Raw genomic sequence first — 20,094 nt, 5'->3', positions numbered from 1 at the left:
GAAAGGTATATGGGGATCTAGGGGTAAAAAATGAGTTCTCCAACTGGTCCGAAATTTTTTTCAAATTCAAATATTTGAAAGTTGTTCTAAAGGCACAACTTTAAAAGCACTTCCAAAAATGTCTTCCACAAAAAATTTATTTATTATAACTACACCCTCAAAAAAAAATCGCTTCTGTAACATGTACTCCAAACACAATTTGCTTGAAGCATATATATTTTCAGGATTGGTCCAAACAAAATATTGTTTGTATTGTTCAAACATATTATGTTTCTCCTTAGGGCATACATTGGTAGAAAAAAATTTTATGATATTTTCTTTGGGTGCATATATTTTTAACGCGATATTATTATTGTACTTGCAGCATGCTCTCTAGGTCTCGTTTTCTAAACACATATATGTTTATAGACTATTTCTAAATTAATATATGTTTGCCTCTAAGCATATTATATTTCCAAACAGTTTATATCCCAAACATAATATGTTCTAACATATCAACATATATGCCCCAAACATGTTATGCTAGTTTATGAACATTATATGCTTGCACTTAAAAATAATGTGTTAAAAAAAGTTGAGTTCCAAACATATAATTTTGACACCCAAACATATGAAAAACAGTCTTTTTCATCCGTGTACCCAGGAGGCTCTTTGATTCAATTTTATCTCGTTTCTTACATATTTGCAAGGAATAATTTTTAATATTTTTGTACCAAATACCTTAAAAACAGAGTAAGGATTAATAAAATGGTTCAAATTATTAAAATTTTGTCAAAGAAAATGCTAAATCCATTCTACAGCCGAAGAGAATGTTATACAAATTTGCTTTTAGGTATTGGAAAATAGACGATTAAAGATAGCGCGATATGTCATATGCTGCAAATAATGTTGGGTATTAGACTGCTGTCGCATAATAAAATTTTAGAACATTCTTCGATGCCGTCTAGGGGAAATCCGAAGAGTTCGTCACAGACTAACGGTAACATATGGTCACATTGGCAAATATTTGACAGAAATCAAAAACTAATTCGACGGCACAATCAAACCAGAATACATTACTTCACGATAAGATAAGTTTGACACACATTTTAGCCAAATAAAGGGTGATTCTTTTGAGGTTAGGATTTTCATGCATTAGTATTTGACAGATCACGTGGGATTTCAGACATGGTGTCAAAGAGAAAGATGCTCAGTATGCTTTGACATTTCATCATGAATAGACTTACTAACGGACAACGCTTGCAAATCATTGAATTTTATTACCAAAATCAGTGTTCGGTTCGAAATGTGTTTCGCGCTTTACGTCCGATTTATGGTCTACATAATCGACCAAGTGAGCAAACAATTAATGCGATTGTGAACAAGTTTCGCACTCAGTTTACTTTATTGGACATTTAACCAACCACACGAATGCGTACAGTGCGTACAGAAGAGAATATTGCGTCTGTTTCTGAGAGTGTTGCTGAAGACCGTGAAATGTCGATGAATGAAATGTCGCAGCAATTGGGTTTGTGTTATTCGACCACATGGAAGATTTTACGCAAAGATCTTGGTGTAAAACCGTATAAAATACAGCTCGTGCAAGAACTGAAGCCGAACGATCTGCCACAACGTCGAATTTTCAGTGAATGGGCCCTAGAAAAGTTGGCAGAAAATCCGCTTTTTTATCGACAAATTTTGTTCAGCGATGAGGCTCATTTCTGGTTGAATGGCTACGTAAATAAGCAAAATTGCCGCATTTGGAGTGAAGAGCAACCAGAAGCCGTTCAAGAACTGCCCATGCATCCCGAAAAATGCACTGTTTGGTGTGGTTTGTACCCTGGTGGAATCATTGGACCGTATTTTTTCAAAGATGCTGTTGGACGCAACGTTACGGTGAATGGCGATCGCTATCGTTCGATGCTAACAAACTTTTTGTTGCCAAAAATGGAAGAACTGAACTTGGTTGACATGTGGTTTCAACAAGATGGCGCTACATGCCACACAGCTCGCGATTCTATGGCCATTTTGAGGGAAAACTTCGGAGAACAATTCATCTCAAGAAATGGACCGGTAAGTTGGCCACCAAGATCATGCGATTTGACGCCTTTAGACTATTTTCTGTGGGGCTACGTCAAGTCTAAAGTCTACAGAAATAAGCCAGCAACTATTCCAGCTTTGGAAGACAACATTTCCGAAGAAATTCGGGCTATTCCGGCCGAAATGCTCGAAAAAGTTGCCCAAAATTGGACTTTCCGAATGGACCACCTAAGACGCAGCCGCGGTCAACATTTAAATGAAATTATCTTCAAAAAGTAAATGTCATGGACCAATCTAACGTTTCAAATAAAGAACCGATGAGATTTTGCAAATTTTATGCGTTTTTTTTTAAAAAAAAGTTATCAAGCTCTTAACAAATCACCCTTTATTTCTCAAACTTTAATCCTTATCCTGTAATAGTGGGTCAAAACCAATTTTATATGAGTATATTTTTTTGTATGATCATTATTCCTCCACCATGGATTGCGTAGAAACTTCTACGAAAGACTGTGATATGTTATTGGCATGGTTGTTAGCGGCCATATACTAGCGCAATGTACCAAATTTCAACCAGATCAGTTGAATTTTGCTCTTCCAAGTGGTTCCTGAGGTCAAATGTGGGGATCGGTTTATATGCGGGCTACATATAATTATGGACCAATTCCAGCATGGTTGTTAGAGACCACTAACACCACGTACCAAATTTCAACCGAATCGGATGAATTTTGCACATCCATGAGGCTCCGGAAATATACTAGCGCAATGTACCAAATTTCAACCAGATCAGTTGAATTTTGCTCTTCCAAGTGGTTCCTGAGGTCAAATCTGGGGATCGGTTTATATGCGGGCTACATATAATTATGGACCAATTCCAGCATGGTTGTTAGAGACCACTAACACCACACACAAAAAAATTTTTTTCTGATTCAATCACGAAATTAATTGATCCAATTAATTTTTTAATTGAAATGTCTTCAATCACAGAAATGATAGTATCAATTAAAAAATTAATTGAAGGTCAATTAAAAAATTAATTGTTCCAATTAAAAACTTAATTGATACTATTAATTTTTGTGATTGATTTTTGTTTCAATTAAAAAATTTGTTGATTCAATTAAATTTTTAATTGAATATTTTTTAAAACTCAATTAAAATTTTAATTGGAAAATTTTTCGTGAATTTTTTTTCTGTGCACGTACCAAATTTCAACCGAATCGGATGAATTTTGCACATCCATGAGGCTCCGGAAATCAAATCTGGGGATCGGTTTATATGGGGGCTATATATAATTATGAACCGATCTCGACCAATTTTTGTAAGGTTGTTAGATACCATATACCAACACCATGTGACAAATTTCAGCCGGATCGGATGAAATTTACTTCTCTTAGAGGCTTCGCAAGCAAAATCGGGGGATTGGTTTATATGGGGGCTATATATAATTATGGACCGGTGTGGACAAATTTCTGCATAGTTGTTCGAGACCATATACTAACACTATGTACCAAATTTCAACCGGATCGGATGAAATTTGTTTCTCTTAGAGGTTCCGCAAGCCAAATCTGGGGATCGGTTTATATGGGGGCTATATATAATTATGGATCGATGTGGACCAATTTTTGCATAGTTGTCCGAGGCCATATACTAACACTATGTACCAAATTTCAACCGGATCGGATGAATCTTGCTCCTCCAAGAGGCTCCGCAAGCCAAATCTGAGCGTTGATTTATATGGGGGCTATACGTAAAAGTGGTCCGATATGGCCCATTTGCAATACCATCTGAACTACATCAATAACAACTACTTGTGGCAAGTTGCAAATCGATAGCTTGTTTCGTTCGGAAGTTAGCGTGATTTTAACAGACGGCCGGACGGACATGCTTAGATCGACTCAGAATTTCACCATGAGCCACAATATAAAGGGTTATACGGTCAAAATTTGGTCATTATAAACTTGACGTATTACTTTCAATTTTGCATTTAAAAAACCTGAACACCCCTCATTTTGAAGGTGTGTGTGTAGAATGTTGCTCCTATTTTGATTTTGGAATTCACTCTTCAGTTGTCAAAATGCCGTCCAAGCAAGAAGAGCAGCGTATCAAAATTTTGCTCGCGCATCGCGAAAATCCAAGCTACTCGCACGCAAAGCTGGAAAAATCGCTAAAAGTTGCTAAATCAACCGTTACAAATGTAATTAAAGTGTTTGGGGAACGTTTGTCGACAGCCAGGAAGTCTGGATCGGGGGGAAATCGAAAACCGGAATCCGCTGAGACGACAAAGAGAGTAGTTTCAAGCGAAACCCTAACCTCTCTATCCGAGATGCCGCAAATAAGCTGGGTGTATCGTCTACGACCGTGCATCGAGCCAAAAAACGAGCCGGACTATCGACTTACAAGAAGGTAGTGACTCCAAATCGCGATGATAAACCAAATACGACGGCTAAAGCGCGATCCCGGAAGCTGTACACGACGATGCTGACGAAGTTTGACTGCGTGGTAATGGACGACGAAACCTACGTCAAATACGACTACAAGCAGCTTCCGGGACAGGAGTTTTATGCGGCAAAAGGAAGGGGAAAGGTAGCAGATATTTTCAAGCACATAAAACTGTCAAAGTTCGCAAAGAAATATCTGGTTTGGCAAGCCATCTGTACCTGTGGCTTGAAAAGCAGCATTTTCATAGCTTCCGGGACTGTCAACCAAGAAATTTACGTGAAAGAGTGTTTGAATAAACGTCTACTGCCTTTCCTGAAGAAACACGGTTGTTCCGTACTGTTTTGGCCGGATTTGGCATCTTGCCATTACGGTAAAAAGGCCATGGAGTGGTACGCCGCCAACAACGTGCAGGTGGTTCCCAAGGACAAGAACCCTCCCAACACGCCAGAGCTCCGCCCAATTGAGAAATACTGGGCTATTGTCAAGCGGAACCTAAAGAAGACCAAAAAACTGCTAAGGACGAGCATCAGTTCAAGGCAAACTGGCTTTCTGCGGCGAAGAAGGTGGACAAGGTGGCTGTACAAAATCTGATGGCAGGTGTCAAGCGTGTGGCCCGGCAATTCGGATTTGGAAAAGCGAAAGCCTAACTGAATATTTTTCCTGAATTTTATATTAATTGAACTTGAAAAAGAAATTTAATTTGATTTTTTAAATAAATGATTTCACCGATTTACACGCGTTTTCCCTTGACCAAATTTTGACCGTATCACCCTTTATGGGGTCTTAGAGCAATATTTTGATGTGTTACAAACGGAATGGCATCCTATGATGGAGGGTATACAAATTACGGAGTTGTACTATGCGGAATTATTGTGCCCATGCGATGCTGACTTCTAAAGAAATAACATTTTAATAAAATTTTCTATAGGAATAAAATTTTGACAAAATTTTCTATAGAAATAATTTTTTTTTTTAATAAAATTTTATTTCGACAAAATTTTCTATACAAATTAAATTTTCACAAATTTTCTATAGAAATAAAATTTTGACAAAATTTTCCATAGGAATAAAATTTTGACAAAGTTTTCCACATAAATAAAATGTTGATATAATTTTCTATAGGAATGACATTTTGAAAAAATTTGGTATAGGAATAAAATTTTGACAAACTTTTCCATAAAAATGAAATTGTGACAAATGTTAAAAATTAAGTCAACATATTTAAAACTTTGAATTATCGTTTTATAACATACTATCAGCCCGATTAAGTTTCGGGCTCACTTTGACTATTCAGCCCATTGTGAGAAGTAGACATTTTAATTTGTTGGGGCAAGCTAAAAATATGTTAAACTAAAACAAAATTTATAATTCTAGGGATATTTCTACACCGAAAAAAATTTTCGCTATTATTAGTGATCATAAAAATCTTCTAAACTAAAATAATAAATAATTTCCTTCGAAGAAACTTTTTTTCGAAAAACCACAAAATTTGATAGAAAAAAGATTTGTTTTATATGATAAAATTTTCTTTAAATTTTAGTATATTAGTTTTGGTTCAAGTGGTAACCGTGGTTGTTAGCAAACATTTTCTAACGCTGGCGTAGTTGCAATGAATTAAATCTTTAAAGTTTAAATCCTTACCATTTCAATAGAGACATTCTTTCCCAAACGCTCCATGCCAACGACACGAAAAGCATTACCATGCAAATGGAAAGGATGATTGGCATCATAGGTAAATCCCTCATCGACTATGATGAACTCCACTATGGAATTCAATGGTACTTGCAGGACATGATGACATTTGCAAAACTCCACACGACAATCAATACCCTGCTGGGCCAGACTCGTATCATTACAAAAAGTAGACTCGTCGAGACTATCTCGGGCAGGCAATAGGGCCACATGAGGAAATTTCAAAGTGATATGATTTAGTTGTGGGGTAAAAACAAGATTTTCATTTGTGATATTGGCATCCATGCCATAATATTCGGAGGGATGAAAATCCGGATTATCTTTACGATAGAAATCATAATAGACAAAGAATTTATAATCGGCAACTGGCTTCAAGGCATCACGATCTATACCAGGGACACGATCATAAACAGGCAAAGCATTCAATTCGGCCATATTAAGTGAATCCACATAGCCTGAACCTTTGTTCATGCTATTCAATTCAATACCCTCGGGTTCATGATGATAGCCGAGTTCCTGCTGGGGTTCTTCCGAATTGGCATTGTCATAGTGTAAGATACCCACTTGGAAAGCTGAAGTGAAACGTTCATCACAATCCATAAGACCCTTAAGACGTATCCAATAATTGCCCACAGGTTGATTGGCATTCAATATGAAATCGAAACGTTCTCCGGCATAGGTGATAATGGAACCCACATCTACAGCTTCAAAGTCATAGCCATCAGAATTAATTGCTCTTAGCGTATGATTGTCAATGGAAATTTTTATGGGACAATTTAGAAATTCGGCATTTATGACACGGAAGCGATAACGATAACCTTGGGTAACATTATACTGGTGGAGAGGTATAAATTCCAAGGGCACATCAGGATCCAGAGATCGCTTCGAGCGTTGTTTATCTGACATCTCTGCACCTGGTGATTCTGTAGAGGGATTCTCTGGCATTTGGGTTCCATTTGTGATCGTCTCATTTCTTTGTGGGGCTAATCTTGCCGAACGTGATATCTCATTTTGTTGAATTCTTAAACCATGAACTTTTGGATCATTTGAGGGATGGAGCATGACAACATCATCATCCAGAATTTTATAGGTTGTAATATCATCTTCAGTCTCCATGGGAATTTCGGTAAAAGTAATGGGTGAAGGTTTTTCTGTTACCTTTGGGCTTTCAGTTGTCACGGGCTTCTCACTAGCACTTCTTGCTCTTGGAGTTGCTTTTGCTTTAAAAGTTTCCCATATTGCCTTATAATAACGTCCTTTACCATTAAGCAGCAAATTCAAGGGTTTGTTATCTCCCTTGGAATGATGGTGAGAAGCAAACATACTTATACCCGGAACATGAACCCAATCCTGCAATATCATTTTATGGTCACTCAAATCGAAATCATACAAATGTCCATAGGGATCTTCCGAGCGTGGTCGTTTTACTATCAATGCCCCGAAAACACCATCACCCCTCTGCATTCCCGTATGCGAATGCCAGAAATGTGTTCCAGAATTTTCAGCCTTAAATGTATAACGGAATGTGGAGTGAGGTGAAATGGGGCATTGGGTTATATGAGGTACTCCATCCATATAGGGGCTCTCTTTCATATGCATACCATGCCAATGCATGGTGGTACTTTCTCCCAGCAAATGATTCTGCACATCCACCACCACTATATCATTTTGGCAGACTTCTATACTAGGGCCAGGCATCATACGATTTACTACGGTAACCGATCTGGCAATACCATCCCCTGCTATACAATGAGGCCTTTTGCAATCTGATAAATTTTTTGGACAATCATAACAAGCCTTCGATAAGGTTTCATACCATTCCACCACAAAAGTGTAATGGCAGGTCCGCGGTGGTTCTCCACTTTGACACTCTCGAACACATGTGTGATTCCTATAGAACTCTTCCGTCCATATATCTTTTGATTTACTGGCTATAGCTGATTCCATCAATGTTCTCGACTGCTTACAATACTGACAACAATTTTCCATAAATATTTGATCTGTTGGACAATCTTTGGGTAATTCTGGGCAAGATTTTTGATATGCATTTACTATGGGAAGACCATTGGGCAATTGACCACATTCTAGAATGGTGCAATCTTCATGATTGTGCCATGTTTTCCCAATTTCATAGATCTCATTGCCAAAACGACATTTGGTTCGTACGCATTCACCACAGCAAGAACCATTTTTCGGTTTCACCTCAGAGTCCTGAAAACGGAGAATAATAAAATTTGATTAAAAATGAGAAAGGAAATAAATATAAAAATTTGAATATTTGGTCTTATTGTGAGCAATTATCCCAACGAGTCTGAGGCGGCATCTCAAAGATTGCTTTGAGATATATGAGAAGAAACTGAAGAGCTTCATTTTCTCTCCATGGTTTCGGATATGTAATGGAGTACAATATTTGAAATAGATTGACTCTTATACTTACCACATCACAATAAAAATCTCCACAGTTATCCTTTTTTATCACCTCAACTGGCTTGCCTTGTTTGTCCAATTCGCATATATGTAGTGAGCATGGATCCTGTGGTGATACCCAAATTGATCCAATAGTTTTGAACTCTTCGGCATCGTTTAGAATTACCTCGCAGTAGGTTTGTTCTACAAATTCTGGAAGTAAACAACAATTAGTTATTGTAAAGCAGAATGGCAGAAGATTTAACCACTATGTAGTGCAGCATGAGAGATAAAATCGAGAAATTACCCAGAGAAGGAATATCATCATCCCAAACATGTTTCAAGAGCAAAATGTTATTTTTGAATGGTGAACATAGAACATGCTAAGATTTGGCCTAGCCCAGCTTTCGGTAATAGAACATGATTTCATGATTTTTCTTGTTATACCCTCCACCATAGGATGGGGGTATATTAACTTTGTCATTCCGTTTGTAACACATCGAAATATTGCTCTAAGATCCCATAAAGTATATATATTCTGGGTCGTGGTGAAATTATGAGTCGATCTGAGCATGTCCGTCCGTCCGTCCGTCTGTTGAAATAACGCTTGGGATTGCTCTAAGAGAAGCAAATTTCATCCGATCCGGCTGAAATTTGGTACATGGAGTTAGTATATGGTCTCTAACATCCATGCAAAAATTGGTCCATATCGGTCCATAATTACATATAGCCCCCATATAAACCGATCCCCCGATTTGGAGCTTCTTAGATGAGCAAAAGTTATCCGATCCGATTGAAATTTGGTACGTGGTGTTAGTATATTGTCTCTACCAACCATGCCAAAATTTGTCCATATCGGTCCATAATTATATATAGCCCCCATATAAGCCGATCCCCAGATTTGACCTCCGGAGCCTCTTAGAGGAGCAAAATTCATCCGATCCGATTGATATGTGGTACGTGGTTTTAGTTTATGGTCTCTAACAACCATGCATGAATTCGTCCATATCGGTCCATAATTATATATAGCCCCCATATAAATCGATCCCCAGATTTGTCCTCCGGAGCCTCTTGGAGCCTTGCAACGTGGTGTTAATATAAGGCCGCTAATGGTTGCCACTCGAGCAAAAATAATCTACCAAAATTTTATTTCTATAGAAAAGTTTGTCAAAATTTTATTTCTATAGAAAATTTTGTCAAAATTTTACTTCTATAGAAAAATTTGTCAAAATTTTATTTCTATAGAATTTTTTTTCCAAATTTTACTTCTATAGAAAATGTTGTCAAAATTGTATTTCTATAGAAACTTTAAACTTAATTATATACGTATTTAATCTGCCTTTTTTAGTTTAATATATACCACGTATGGACTATATGGTATATATTACGGTGTTAGGAAGTTTTAAGATACCTTGCCATCGGCAAGTGTTACCACAACCCAAGTAATTCGATTGTGGATGGCAGTCTTCAGTAGAAGTTTCTACGCAATCCATGGCGGAGGGCACATAAGCTTCGGCCTGGCCGAACTTACGGCCGTATATACTTGTTTTTATACTCAAACATGTACCGAAAACAAGTAAGTAAAATCTAAAGTCGGACGGGGCCGACTATATTATACCCTTCACCATTATGTAGACCAAAATTTGTGTTACCATCTCAACTCCTTCAAATTTGTTGGGAGTTATTATCAAGGTTTATATTCCCATATACAAATATTTATATCTGAAACGATTTGGAGACAATTTTCTGTACTTCTACAAAATCGCTAGAATTAAAAATTAAATCGGCTAACACCCTGGGATGAACCACAATGTTACTAAAAAAAATTTGGAAATATAAAGCTAGAGCAATTTTGATGCAATTGATTTATTGTGCGATACACTAATAGAAAAAATTGTGTTTCACAATCGTGAACGGACGTTGTCAAAATGAAGAGTTCACAAAAAATCAAAACGTAATGTTCACGATTTCGTCCACGGTCGATCACGATTTCATCAACGGCATTCGTTTTTCCTTGGCCATGAAAAGTCTTAAAATAGCCGTTAGCCGTTGTTATTGCAACTCCGCCGTTGGTGCAATGTACTAAGGCGACTGTTAACGCGTATCGTGCAGGCAACACAGGTTCGAGTCACGGTAGCGGAAGTCTTTTTTTAATTTTGTTGATAAATTCGTAACCATTAAGTTTTTAGATCATGAACGCTGGTTGTTGTTTTGACAACGCATGGTGTAATTTTAGTCTCATATGGGTGTAAATCGGGCGAAAGATATATATAAGAGCTATATCTAAATCTGAACCGATTTCAACCAAATTTGGCACACATACCGATACTATTAAACGTACTCCATGTGCAAAATTTGAAGCAAATCATGGCAAAACTCTGGCTTTTGAGGCCATATTAGTCGAAATCGGACGAAAGATATATATGAGAGCTATATCTAAATATGAACCGATTCCAACCAAATTTGGCACACGTAACTATACCGTTAAACGTACCTCTCGTGCGAAATTTGAAGCCAGCCAGACAAAAATCTGGCTTTTGAGGCCATATAAGTGCAAAGATGAAAGATATATATGGGTGCTATATCTAAATCTGAACCGATTTCAACCAAATTTGGCACACATACCGATACTATTAAACGTATTCCATGTGCAAAATTTGAAGCAAATCAGGGCAAAACTCTGGCTTTTGAGGCCCCCCTAGCTAAAACTTTATAGACTGAACTTATAGGTTCAACTAATGTTTTATTTCATAAAATTGAAAAAAAATAGACATCAAAATAACTCGACAATCAATTTATAATAAAGCAACTAAAAGTACCCTACGGGAAATTGGTGCAAGTTGCAACTGACGGACCTATCACAGAACTGGTACCTGTGCTCCAGTTAGTTGCAATTTTCACATTTACCCCATTTTCAGGAAGCTCCGTTATTGCTACGTTAGCTAACGAATTTTTAAACCGTACTATGGACATTTCTGTCATCTTGTCTATATATTCCATATGCCAGTTAGGAACTTAACTGCTAAAAAAATTTCAGTTAGAGTTAACCGGAGAGAAGATATTTCGATTTTACTTTCTGTTAACGTTGAGTTAAAGTCTAACGGAGATACATGAAAATGGGGGTTAGTGAAATAAAATTATCAGAATAACCTTTTGTTCGACATATTTAAAAAAAAAAATATTTTTCATTTCGGGTTCGATTAGGAGCCCAAAGTGAAAGAGATTTCAAAGAGTTTGTCCGAGACTGGTTCCTGAGGACCTGTTTATGGGTTGCTCCTGCTAAATTGTCCCAGGACGTGTCCTTTGGGATGAGTCCAAGACGCGTCCTAAAATGTAAGTTTACTCCGTCAATGAAAAACCCATGTTAATGTGGACGGTCCCTTCCATACGTTTTGATCAGAACTGGGACTGGTCCATACACACCAGGGACTAGTCCTGTACCAGTTCTGTGGTTGATCCATTTCCCGTAGGGTAGATCCACACTTTTCCCAGCAAAAAATTGGGAGTTGTTCTAAAGGCACAACTTTAAAAGCACTTCCAAAAATGTCCTCACAAAGAAGTTAACTATTTTAACTACACAGGAAGTTTTTTTACCTCTTCTTTTATATTTTAATGCGTTTTTTTTGTTTTCTTCTTTCAAATAGTTTAAAAAAAGAGTAAGAATAAATAAAATGGTACAAATTATTCAAATTTTGTCACAAAAATGCTAAATCCATTATAGAAAAATCGATAATATTTTAAAAAAACGTTTCAAACAAGCGTTAGAATGCATTAAAAATCATAAAAAAGTATACAAATTATTTATTTGGGAAAATATCACAAAATTTTTAATTCACATTCAAAACACTGAATTCAGATTACACCTTAAGAAGTGATGCAAATTCATTGCAACGGTTGTTGAAACGGTGGACATTCGTTCTATGACAAGTTCATATTACATTCATCGCTTCTCCGCCAATTCTGTACCACTTCCAGACCCAAAAATAACATTTTAACTTCTTTTTTGGCGACGCTTTTTTGCAGCATTATTAAGATATTAATTTATGAAAGAATAGTTTTAATATCAATTACTATTTTTTATTCAACTAAATCATAAGTTCAACCACAGCTTTATTTCATAAATATCAGACTTCTACCACAACCCAAGTAATTCGATTGTGCATGAAAGTCTTTAGTGAAACTTTGTGCGTTGTACGAGTATATACTTGTTTAATTTTTATAAAAATGTAAAATCGTAAATAGGTTTTGAAATTCTGGGTGGTCTAAGCCCCCTCCCCAGAGGCCTTCCTACGCTTATGATGGCAGCTATATCTAAATCTGAACCGATTTTTCCAAAATCTATAGCGATTGTCTTTGAGCCAATGTAAAACTCTGTGTCAAATTGAAGGAGGATGGGACCTAAACTGCGAGCTGTACTTTGCACACAAAATTACATATACAGACGGACGGACAGACAGACAGACGGACATCGCCAAATCGACTCAGAATTTAATTCTAAGACGATCGGTATACTAAACGATGGGTCTCAGACTTTTCCTTCTTGGCGTTACATACAAATGCACAAACTTATTATACCCTGTACCACAGTAGTGGTGAAGGGTATAAAAACTCGCCCAACAAGTTAGATCGGGAGATCAGTCCTTATGGTGCTTTGCCAAAACATTAAACGATATAAGCCAAATTCGACTACAAGCAAAATCGAACTAAAATTTCTTAATCGGTGGATCTGTATATATGGGAGCGTAATAGAAGCTAGGACTGATATAGTCCATCTTCAAACTTGACCTGCTTGCAGACAAAACTCAAATCATTGCCAAATTTTATTATACAAAGTTATATCGTTTTAGAATTTTTATTTAGGTGTGTTTTGTAAACGGAATGGCGGAATAAAGGCTACAAGTAGACAAGAAAATAAAAATATTTACTCTGGATTAATATATTCCCTCAATTAAACATTTGTTGAAATATCCCCGTTTCCATATGTAAACAATGCGTAAGATTTTTCTAGTTCATGAATTTGTTCTTACTTTGAGATGATTCTAGAAACTAACCGCAATCTTGCGGTTAAATTGAGAATTAAATAAAACTTCCCCGTGAATTGTTCTGATATAGATGATAGTCATTTTACTCTGGAATGACTGGTTAAAAGTTTACACAAATCACTCATACAAGGGGATTTTATTCTTTAATAAAAAAGAATCAAAATTCTTATAACAGTTATGATCAAGGTTGAAGATAGGGAAATCCAAATGAATTTTGATTGGCATTTCATATCTTCTAAAAAGAAATTAACACTTAAGATATTAAACATTTTCACTTAAATTTTACCATCAGTTCAGCTTGAGATTATTCTATTTAGAATAGATATCATTTGAATATAAAATAAAATTAAATGTAGATTTGTGCTTGTAATTAAATATTCAATTTCATTCTAAGCCGTGTTCGAACAGTCCGAATCCACGACCTTGTGTATACAAGGCGGGCATGCTAACCATTGCAAGCCGTGTTAGAAACTATTTAACTCACCTTATTCTATAAAGTGGAATACATTTCTGGAAGAGAACATAAATATGTTCGGTACTTACTTTTCTACATAAAAACCGCGTTGAATTTAATACGCATAGTTCACATATCAATTATTCAATGATATATAGACGACGTTATTTAATTTAGTACAGTTGTAGCAGGAGCAATTACCATTGACATTTCCTATGAATAATTAATAATTTTGTTTTACAAATTGATTGCATTATATTTTAGTGAACATTAACCAATACAATCAAGTCTTATTTTCATAATCGTCATCATCATTGGCGATACACGTGTGCTCACCACTTTTATGATAAATGAAATATTGAAATAATTAATGTTTATGGATGTATTAGAAATAAACATTACGGAGTGATATGTGACCCATGGGGTCTGTTCGTAAATCACTTCCAATCATATGAACAACAATTATCAGTCCATTACGAGTTTTTTTCCACAGAATTTTAAGTGAGAAAAATAATAAAGCCCTCTAAATCGAAAGTAAATCTCTATGTTGATGATTTCTGCCTGCATAGGACAATCGTACACTTATATCAACAAAAACACATATTTTCGAACGAAGATGATGTGGTGTTTGATGACAATTGCAAAATCTTGTATTAAACGTTGATGGACAACATTCTAAATCACTTACAATTGACAGCTTAATATTTTTAATAGATTTCTTACATGTCCCATCTATAGTGCTGGGTTTGCTTGTTCCGTTTTTATGTCGATATTAGGATGTTTCGAAATGGAGAAAAAGTTGTGGCTATAAGTCGATTTTCTACAGTTAGATACATTATTTTAAGTTAAACGTACACCCAGATAAGCAAAATGTTATTTTTGGACGATGAAAATCTACCATGTTTGCTGCAACTATGCTATTTTCTTGGACACTATGTATATGATTTCTACATTTTATGTTTGGCGAGAAAACATAATTTTTGCTCAGCCAAAAATAATATTTTGCTCTAGGAGGTGATCGGTATTCCTTCTCTTCATTTAAAAATATTGAAATCAATACAAGGCTATTGAGATATATGCTCTAAATAATTTTTCTTGGAGATTAGCTATTTTAAATTGAAATACACGCAAAAAATAATTCTTTCCTCCCAAACGAAATTTTAGACAAACAAAGATCATTTCTCATTTGCGTTTCGCTGTAAGGAAGTTTATTTGGAAAAAAAGATATATACTTTTTGTGATAGACGTTTATTCTTTTCCAGGATGTAAAAACAATTTCATAAAGACTAACTCAAAAAAAAATCTTTTCTGGCTAATTGTCTATTTTCCCTCATATCTTTCTCACTTCCACGAGGTTTTTAGTTCTTAGTACCTTTTTCTGTTCTGTCGATTTTATAATTTTTTTTTTTAAATTTTATGTTACCTTTCGCCTGTACGGAGAATCGAACCGCGAATTTTGCAATTTGTAAGCCAACACACTATCCATTGGGCTACGTGGCTGTTATTGTCATCAATAGACAATTATCATTATAAGTTGTATTTAATAATATAGATTGCGGCTCCCACGAGCCGATTAAACAAATTTTATTTAACAGAAACATACATTTAGTTGGGCATCGAACACCAACATGTTTTTATACTCTGCGCCACACTGTGGAACAGGGTATTATAAGTTAGTGCATATGTTTGCAACACCCAGAAGGAGACGAGATAGACACATGGTGTCTTAGGCCAAAATGCTCAGGGTGGGCTCCTGAGTCGATATATTCATGTCCGTCTGTCCGTGAACACATTTTTGTAATCAAAATCTAGGTCGCAGTTTTAGTCTAATCGACTTCAAATTTGGCACAAGTATGTGTTTTAGCTCAGAATAGTACCCTATTGATTTTGGGAGAAATCGGTTCAGATTTAGACATAGTTCCCATATATATATATTTCGCCCGATATGGACTTATATGGCCCCAGAAGCCAGAGTTTTACCCTAATTTGCTTAAAATTTGCGCAAGAAGAACAATTGGTACTATAGTCAAGTGTGCAAGATTTTATTGAAATCGGTTTAGATTTAGATATAGCTCCCATATATATCTTTCGCCCGATATGGACTAATACGGTCCCAGAAGCCAGAGTTTTACCCAAATTTGGTTGACATTTTGCACTAGGAGTACAATTAGTAGTGTAGTCAAGTGTGCCAAATTTTATTGAAATCTGTTCATATTTAGATATATCTCCCATATATATCGTTCGCCCGATTTTATTTATTTATTTCAGTCTTTGGATTTGCATTACAATCCTTACAGACTAAGCTTATTACTAAAAATATATAATATCTAATGATTTACAAAAATCCAATAATGTAGAAGAAAAATCCAACCTAAAATTTGAGATCCGATTAAATTCCTTTAAAGCACGCACAATTGGTTCATTATATGAATAGTTGCTACGATGAATTGGAATGAAGAGTAGGTTTTGACGACGCAAATTATGGTAGGGAATATTAAATTGTATTAATTCAAGCAAATCTGGAGCATCTATGATACCATTAACTATCTTGTACAGAAAAATCTGAGATAAAAATAATCTTCTATTTTCTAGTGTCTTCATACCGATAAGTCGACATCGGTCCGAATATGACGGTTCAGGATCTGTGAAAGATATTGAACTCAGGGCAAATTTAATAAACCTCTTCTGAATGCGTTCAATACGAGAAACATGGCACATATAAAAGGGATTCCAAATCACACTGGCATATTCTAATCTAGATCTAACCAATGACATGTATATATTTCTAGCAGTATAGGGATCTAAAAAGTCCTTACAATGCCTTTTAACAAAGGCTAGCATTGCATATGCCTTTGGCACAATGAAGTCAATATGACCCACAAATGTAAATTTAGAATCAAATATTACTCCCAAATCCTTCACATTATCAACATCTTGAATACAAAAGGAATCTATAAAATACACTCATATGACCACACTTACACTCATATGACCACAGTGGCCAATTTTTCCGAATTCTGCACAGAGAGTAGAATTAGCATTGTAGCTATGCGTACCAAATTTGATTGAAATCGGTTTAGATTTAGATATATCTCCAATATATAGCTTTCGCCCGATTTACACTCATATGACCACAGAGGCCAATTTTTAACTCCGATTTAGTTGAAATTTTGCACAGAGAGTAGAATTAGCATTGTAGCTATGCGTACCAATTTTGGTTGAAATCGGTTCAGATTTAGATATATCTCCAATATATAGCTTTCGCCCGATTTACACTCATATGACCACAGAGGCCAATTTTTAACTCCGATTTAGTTGAAATTTTGCACAGGGAGTAGAATTAGCATTGTAGCTATGCGTACCAAATTTGGTTGAAATCGGTTCAGATTTAGATATAGCTCCCATATATATGTTTTTCTGATTTCGACAAAAATGGTCAAAATACCAACATTTTTCTTGTAAAATCGCCACTGCTTACTCGAAAAGTTGTAAAAATGACTCTAATTTTCCTAAACTTCTAATACATATAAATCGAGCGATAAATCATAAATAAACTTTTGCAAAGTTTCCTTACAATTGCTTCAGATTTAAATGTTTCCCATATTTTTTACTAACATTGTGTTCCACCCTAGTGTATTAACCTACTTAAATTTTGAGTCTATAGATTTTGTAGAAGTCTATCAAATTCTGTCCAGATCGAGTGATATTTAAATGTATGTATTTGGGACAAACCTTTATATATAGCCCATTTGACGGATGTGATAGGTATCGAAAATTTAGATCACAAAGTGGTGCAGGATATAATATAGTCGGCTCCGCCCGACTTTAGACTTTCCTTACTTGTTTTTATATATTCCAGATTTGTTCGGAAGATTCTGTAGATTCCTATGAAACTGTAAAATGTGTCTTATTAAAAACTTAAAGTCAGAAAGGAACAGTGCTTGATATAAACGAAATGGACTGTGTTTTTGGTTCCAAAATAATTTTTTTTATTGAAAAAATAATGCGTCTTCTATGCTAAGCATTCGTATTTTAAAGACATCTTTCACCTCACGACAATATTTTTCTCAACATTTTATTTATATAGAAAACTTTCTGAAAATTTTATTTCTATAAAAAATTTTCACTAAATTTTGTTTCTTTAAAAATTTTTTTTCTATAGAAATTTTCTTAATTTTTTTCTATAGAAAATTGAAGTACGTCTTAGTTGGAGAGGAAGATTTTGCAAAAACTACCAAAACTTCAAGAATTCTATCAATCTACCAAACAGTAAAAAATCTACCAGTTTTGGTAAAATTCTAACAACTATGGTAAACGTGCTTGTAGGCTCTCAAGAAGTCAATATCCGATGTCAGTAAATTTTGGTATTGTGGTTTTTACCCTGAGAAACTATAAACTTCCAATGTTTGGCAGAAGATATTAAAAGTATTGCTCACACTCAAAAAAAAGTGAACTCTCTATTTCACTAAAGCCAATTTAACTTTCGTTTAGTTCATGGGATTATTATGTTTGGAGAAAGTTTCCTCTACTCTAATATTTGTTTGTGTACGTTAGTTAAATTAACTAAAACCGAGGAAAAAAATATACACAAATGAAGGATAAAGATTAACTAAATTCGTGTATTCCACCAAATAGTTCAATATTTCTTTAAATTTGTAAATTTTACTACAAATACGTTCATCATGAACTTCGTATGTCACTAAAGACATTTTTGCAATTTTGAACTCCAATTTTTTCCTTCAAACTACACAATTTTCTTTAACAAGTGAAAAAACTTAATTATGTCTAATAAATTTTCTTGAATTTGTCGAAAAATATTTACTTATTTTTATGACATCGGCGTGATGCCAGCGTTTGTTATACTGTTTAGTTAAAATTTTCTAAAAATATTCAAAATTTTCTAAAATTAACCGAAATTTTTCTTCCTGGTGGGTTCACTGTTTTTTCAGTGCATAGAGGCTTAAGGAACAAAATTTACATAATATTAAAAAAAAGTTTAATATTATTTTAGGTTAGGTATAGTGGCATTGGAGATGATCCAAATGTGTTCTACTTCCGGATCACAAGTTGGGAATTCAAACTATTTTTTGAAAGCTCTTTTATTGCTTGGAAATTTTGATTTTTAAACCTTCAGATTTTATATATATTTTACATAATCGATATATTGATGTGTTACAAATGGAATGGCAAACTTTAGACATGAATCTTGCAAATTTTTTGTCTCTCCGTTAAAGTCGTATAAGACATACGACTTTACACTAAGAAAAAATTCCTTAAAGTAAAGAAAAACATTTTTGATTTAAAGACATCATCTTTAAATTAACTGATATATAGAATCATTAGATTTGAGATAAAATTACTTCAAATGTAGGCTAAGATTTATTTTGAGGATTTTGCATCTTTGGTTTAAAGTTTTTTTTTTACAATTTAAGGAAACATTATGTACTTTGAAGTATTTGTTTGTTTGTACATGAGCGGCTTTATTAATATATTGCAAAAATAGAATGAAAATTCTATAAATGAGATTTGTATCCTAATTTTAATTTGATTGATTCTAGATTGAAAGCTAGATAGGCCCCTAAAAATGTCTTTATTTTAAAGAAGTATATACGGCCGTAGGTTCGACCAGGACGAATCTTATTACCCTCCACCGTGCATTGCGTAGAAACTTATACACAATCGGATTACTTGGGTTGTGGTAATACTTGCCGATAGAAAGGTATCTTAAAACATTTTAACCTCGCCTTCTAAACTGTAAGTTAGTACATACGTGACCTCGCACTTTTGCGAGGTAATTAGAGAGTCAGAATTGAAATATGGGGGTCGCTTTATATGGAGCTATATACACTAATGATCCGATATGGACCAATTTTTGTGTGATTGGGGATCGGTTTATCTGGGTGCTACATATAACTAAAGACCGATTTGGACCAATTTTGGCATGGTTGTTAGCGGCCATATACACGCAAAAAATAATTCTTTCCTTCCCAACGAAATTTTAGACAAACAAAGTTCGTTTCTCATTTACTCTTCGTTGAAACGAAG

At 35.0% G+C, this 20,094-nt stretch overlaps 1 protein-coding gene across 1 annotated transcript in view; it reads right to left on the bottom strand.

Annotated features, from left to right (window-relative positions):
* Positions 1-20,094, bottom strand: part of Mco1 (Multicopper oxidase 1) — an 80,680-nt gene that overhangs the window by 873 nt on the left and 59,713 nt on the right. The window contains exons 3-4 of the mRNA XM_075300351.1: positions 8,585-8,766; positions 6,097-8,358 (exon numbers count right to left, since the gene is read on the bottom strand). Coding sequence (XP_075156466.1) covers positions 6,097-8,358; positions 8,585-8,766 — 2,444 coding nt within the window. The remainder of the gene's footprint in view (positions 1-6,096; positions 8,359-8,584; positions 8,767-20,094) is intronic.

The sequence above is a fragment of the Haematobia irritans genome, chromosome 3 (assembly GCF_050003625.1).
Source record: "Haematobia irritans isolate KBUSLIRL chromosome 3, ASM5000362v1, whole genome shotgun sequence".
NCBI lineage: Eukaryota > Metazoa > Arthropoda > Insecta > Diptera > Muscidae > Haematobia > Haematobia irritans.
The sequence above is the reverse complement of the archived record's forward strand: the minus strand, read 5'-3'. Positions and strand labels throughout refer to the sequence as shown.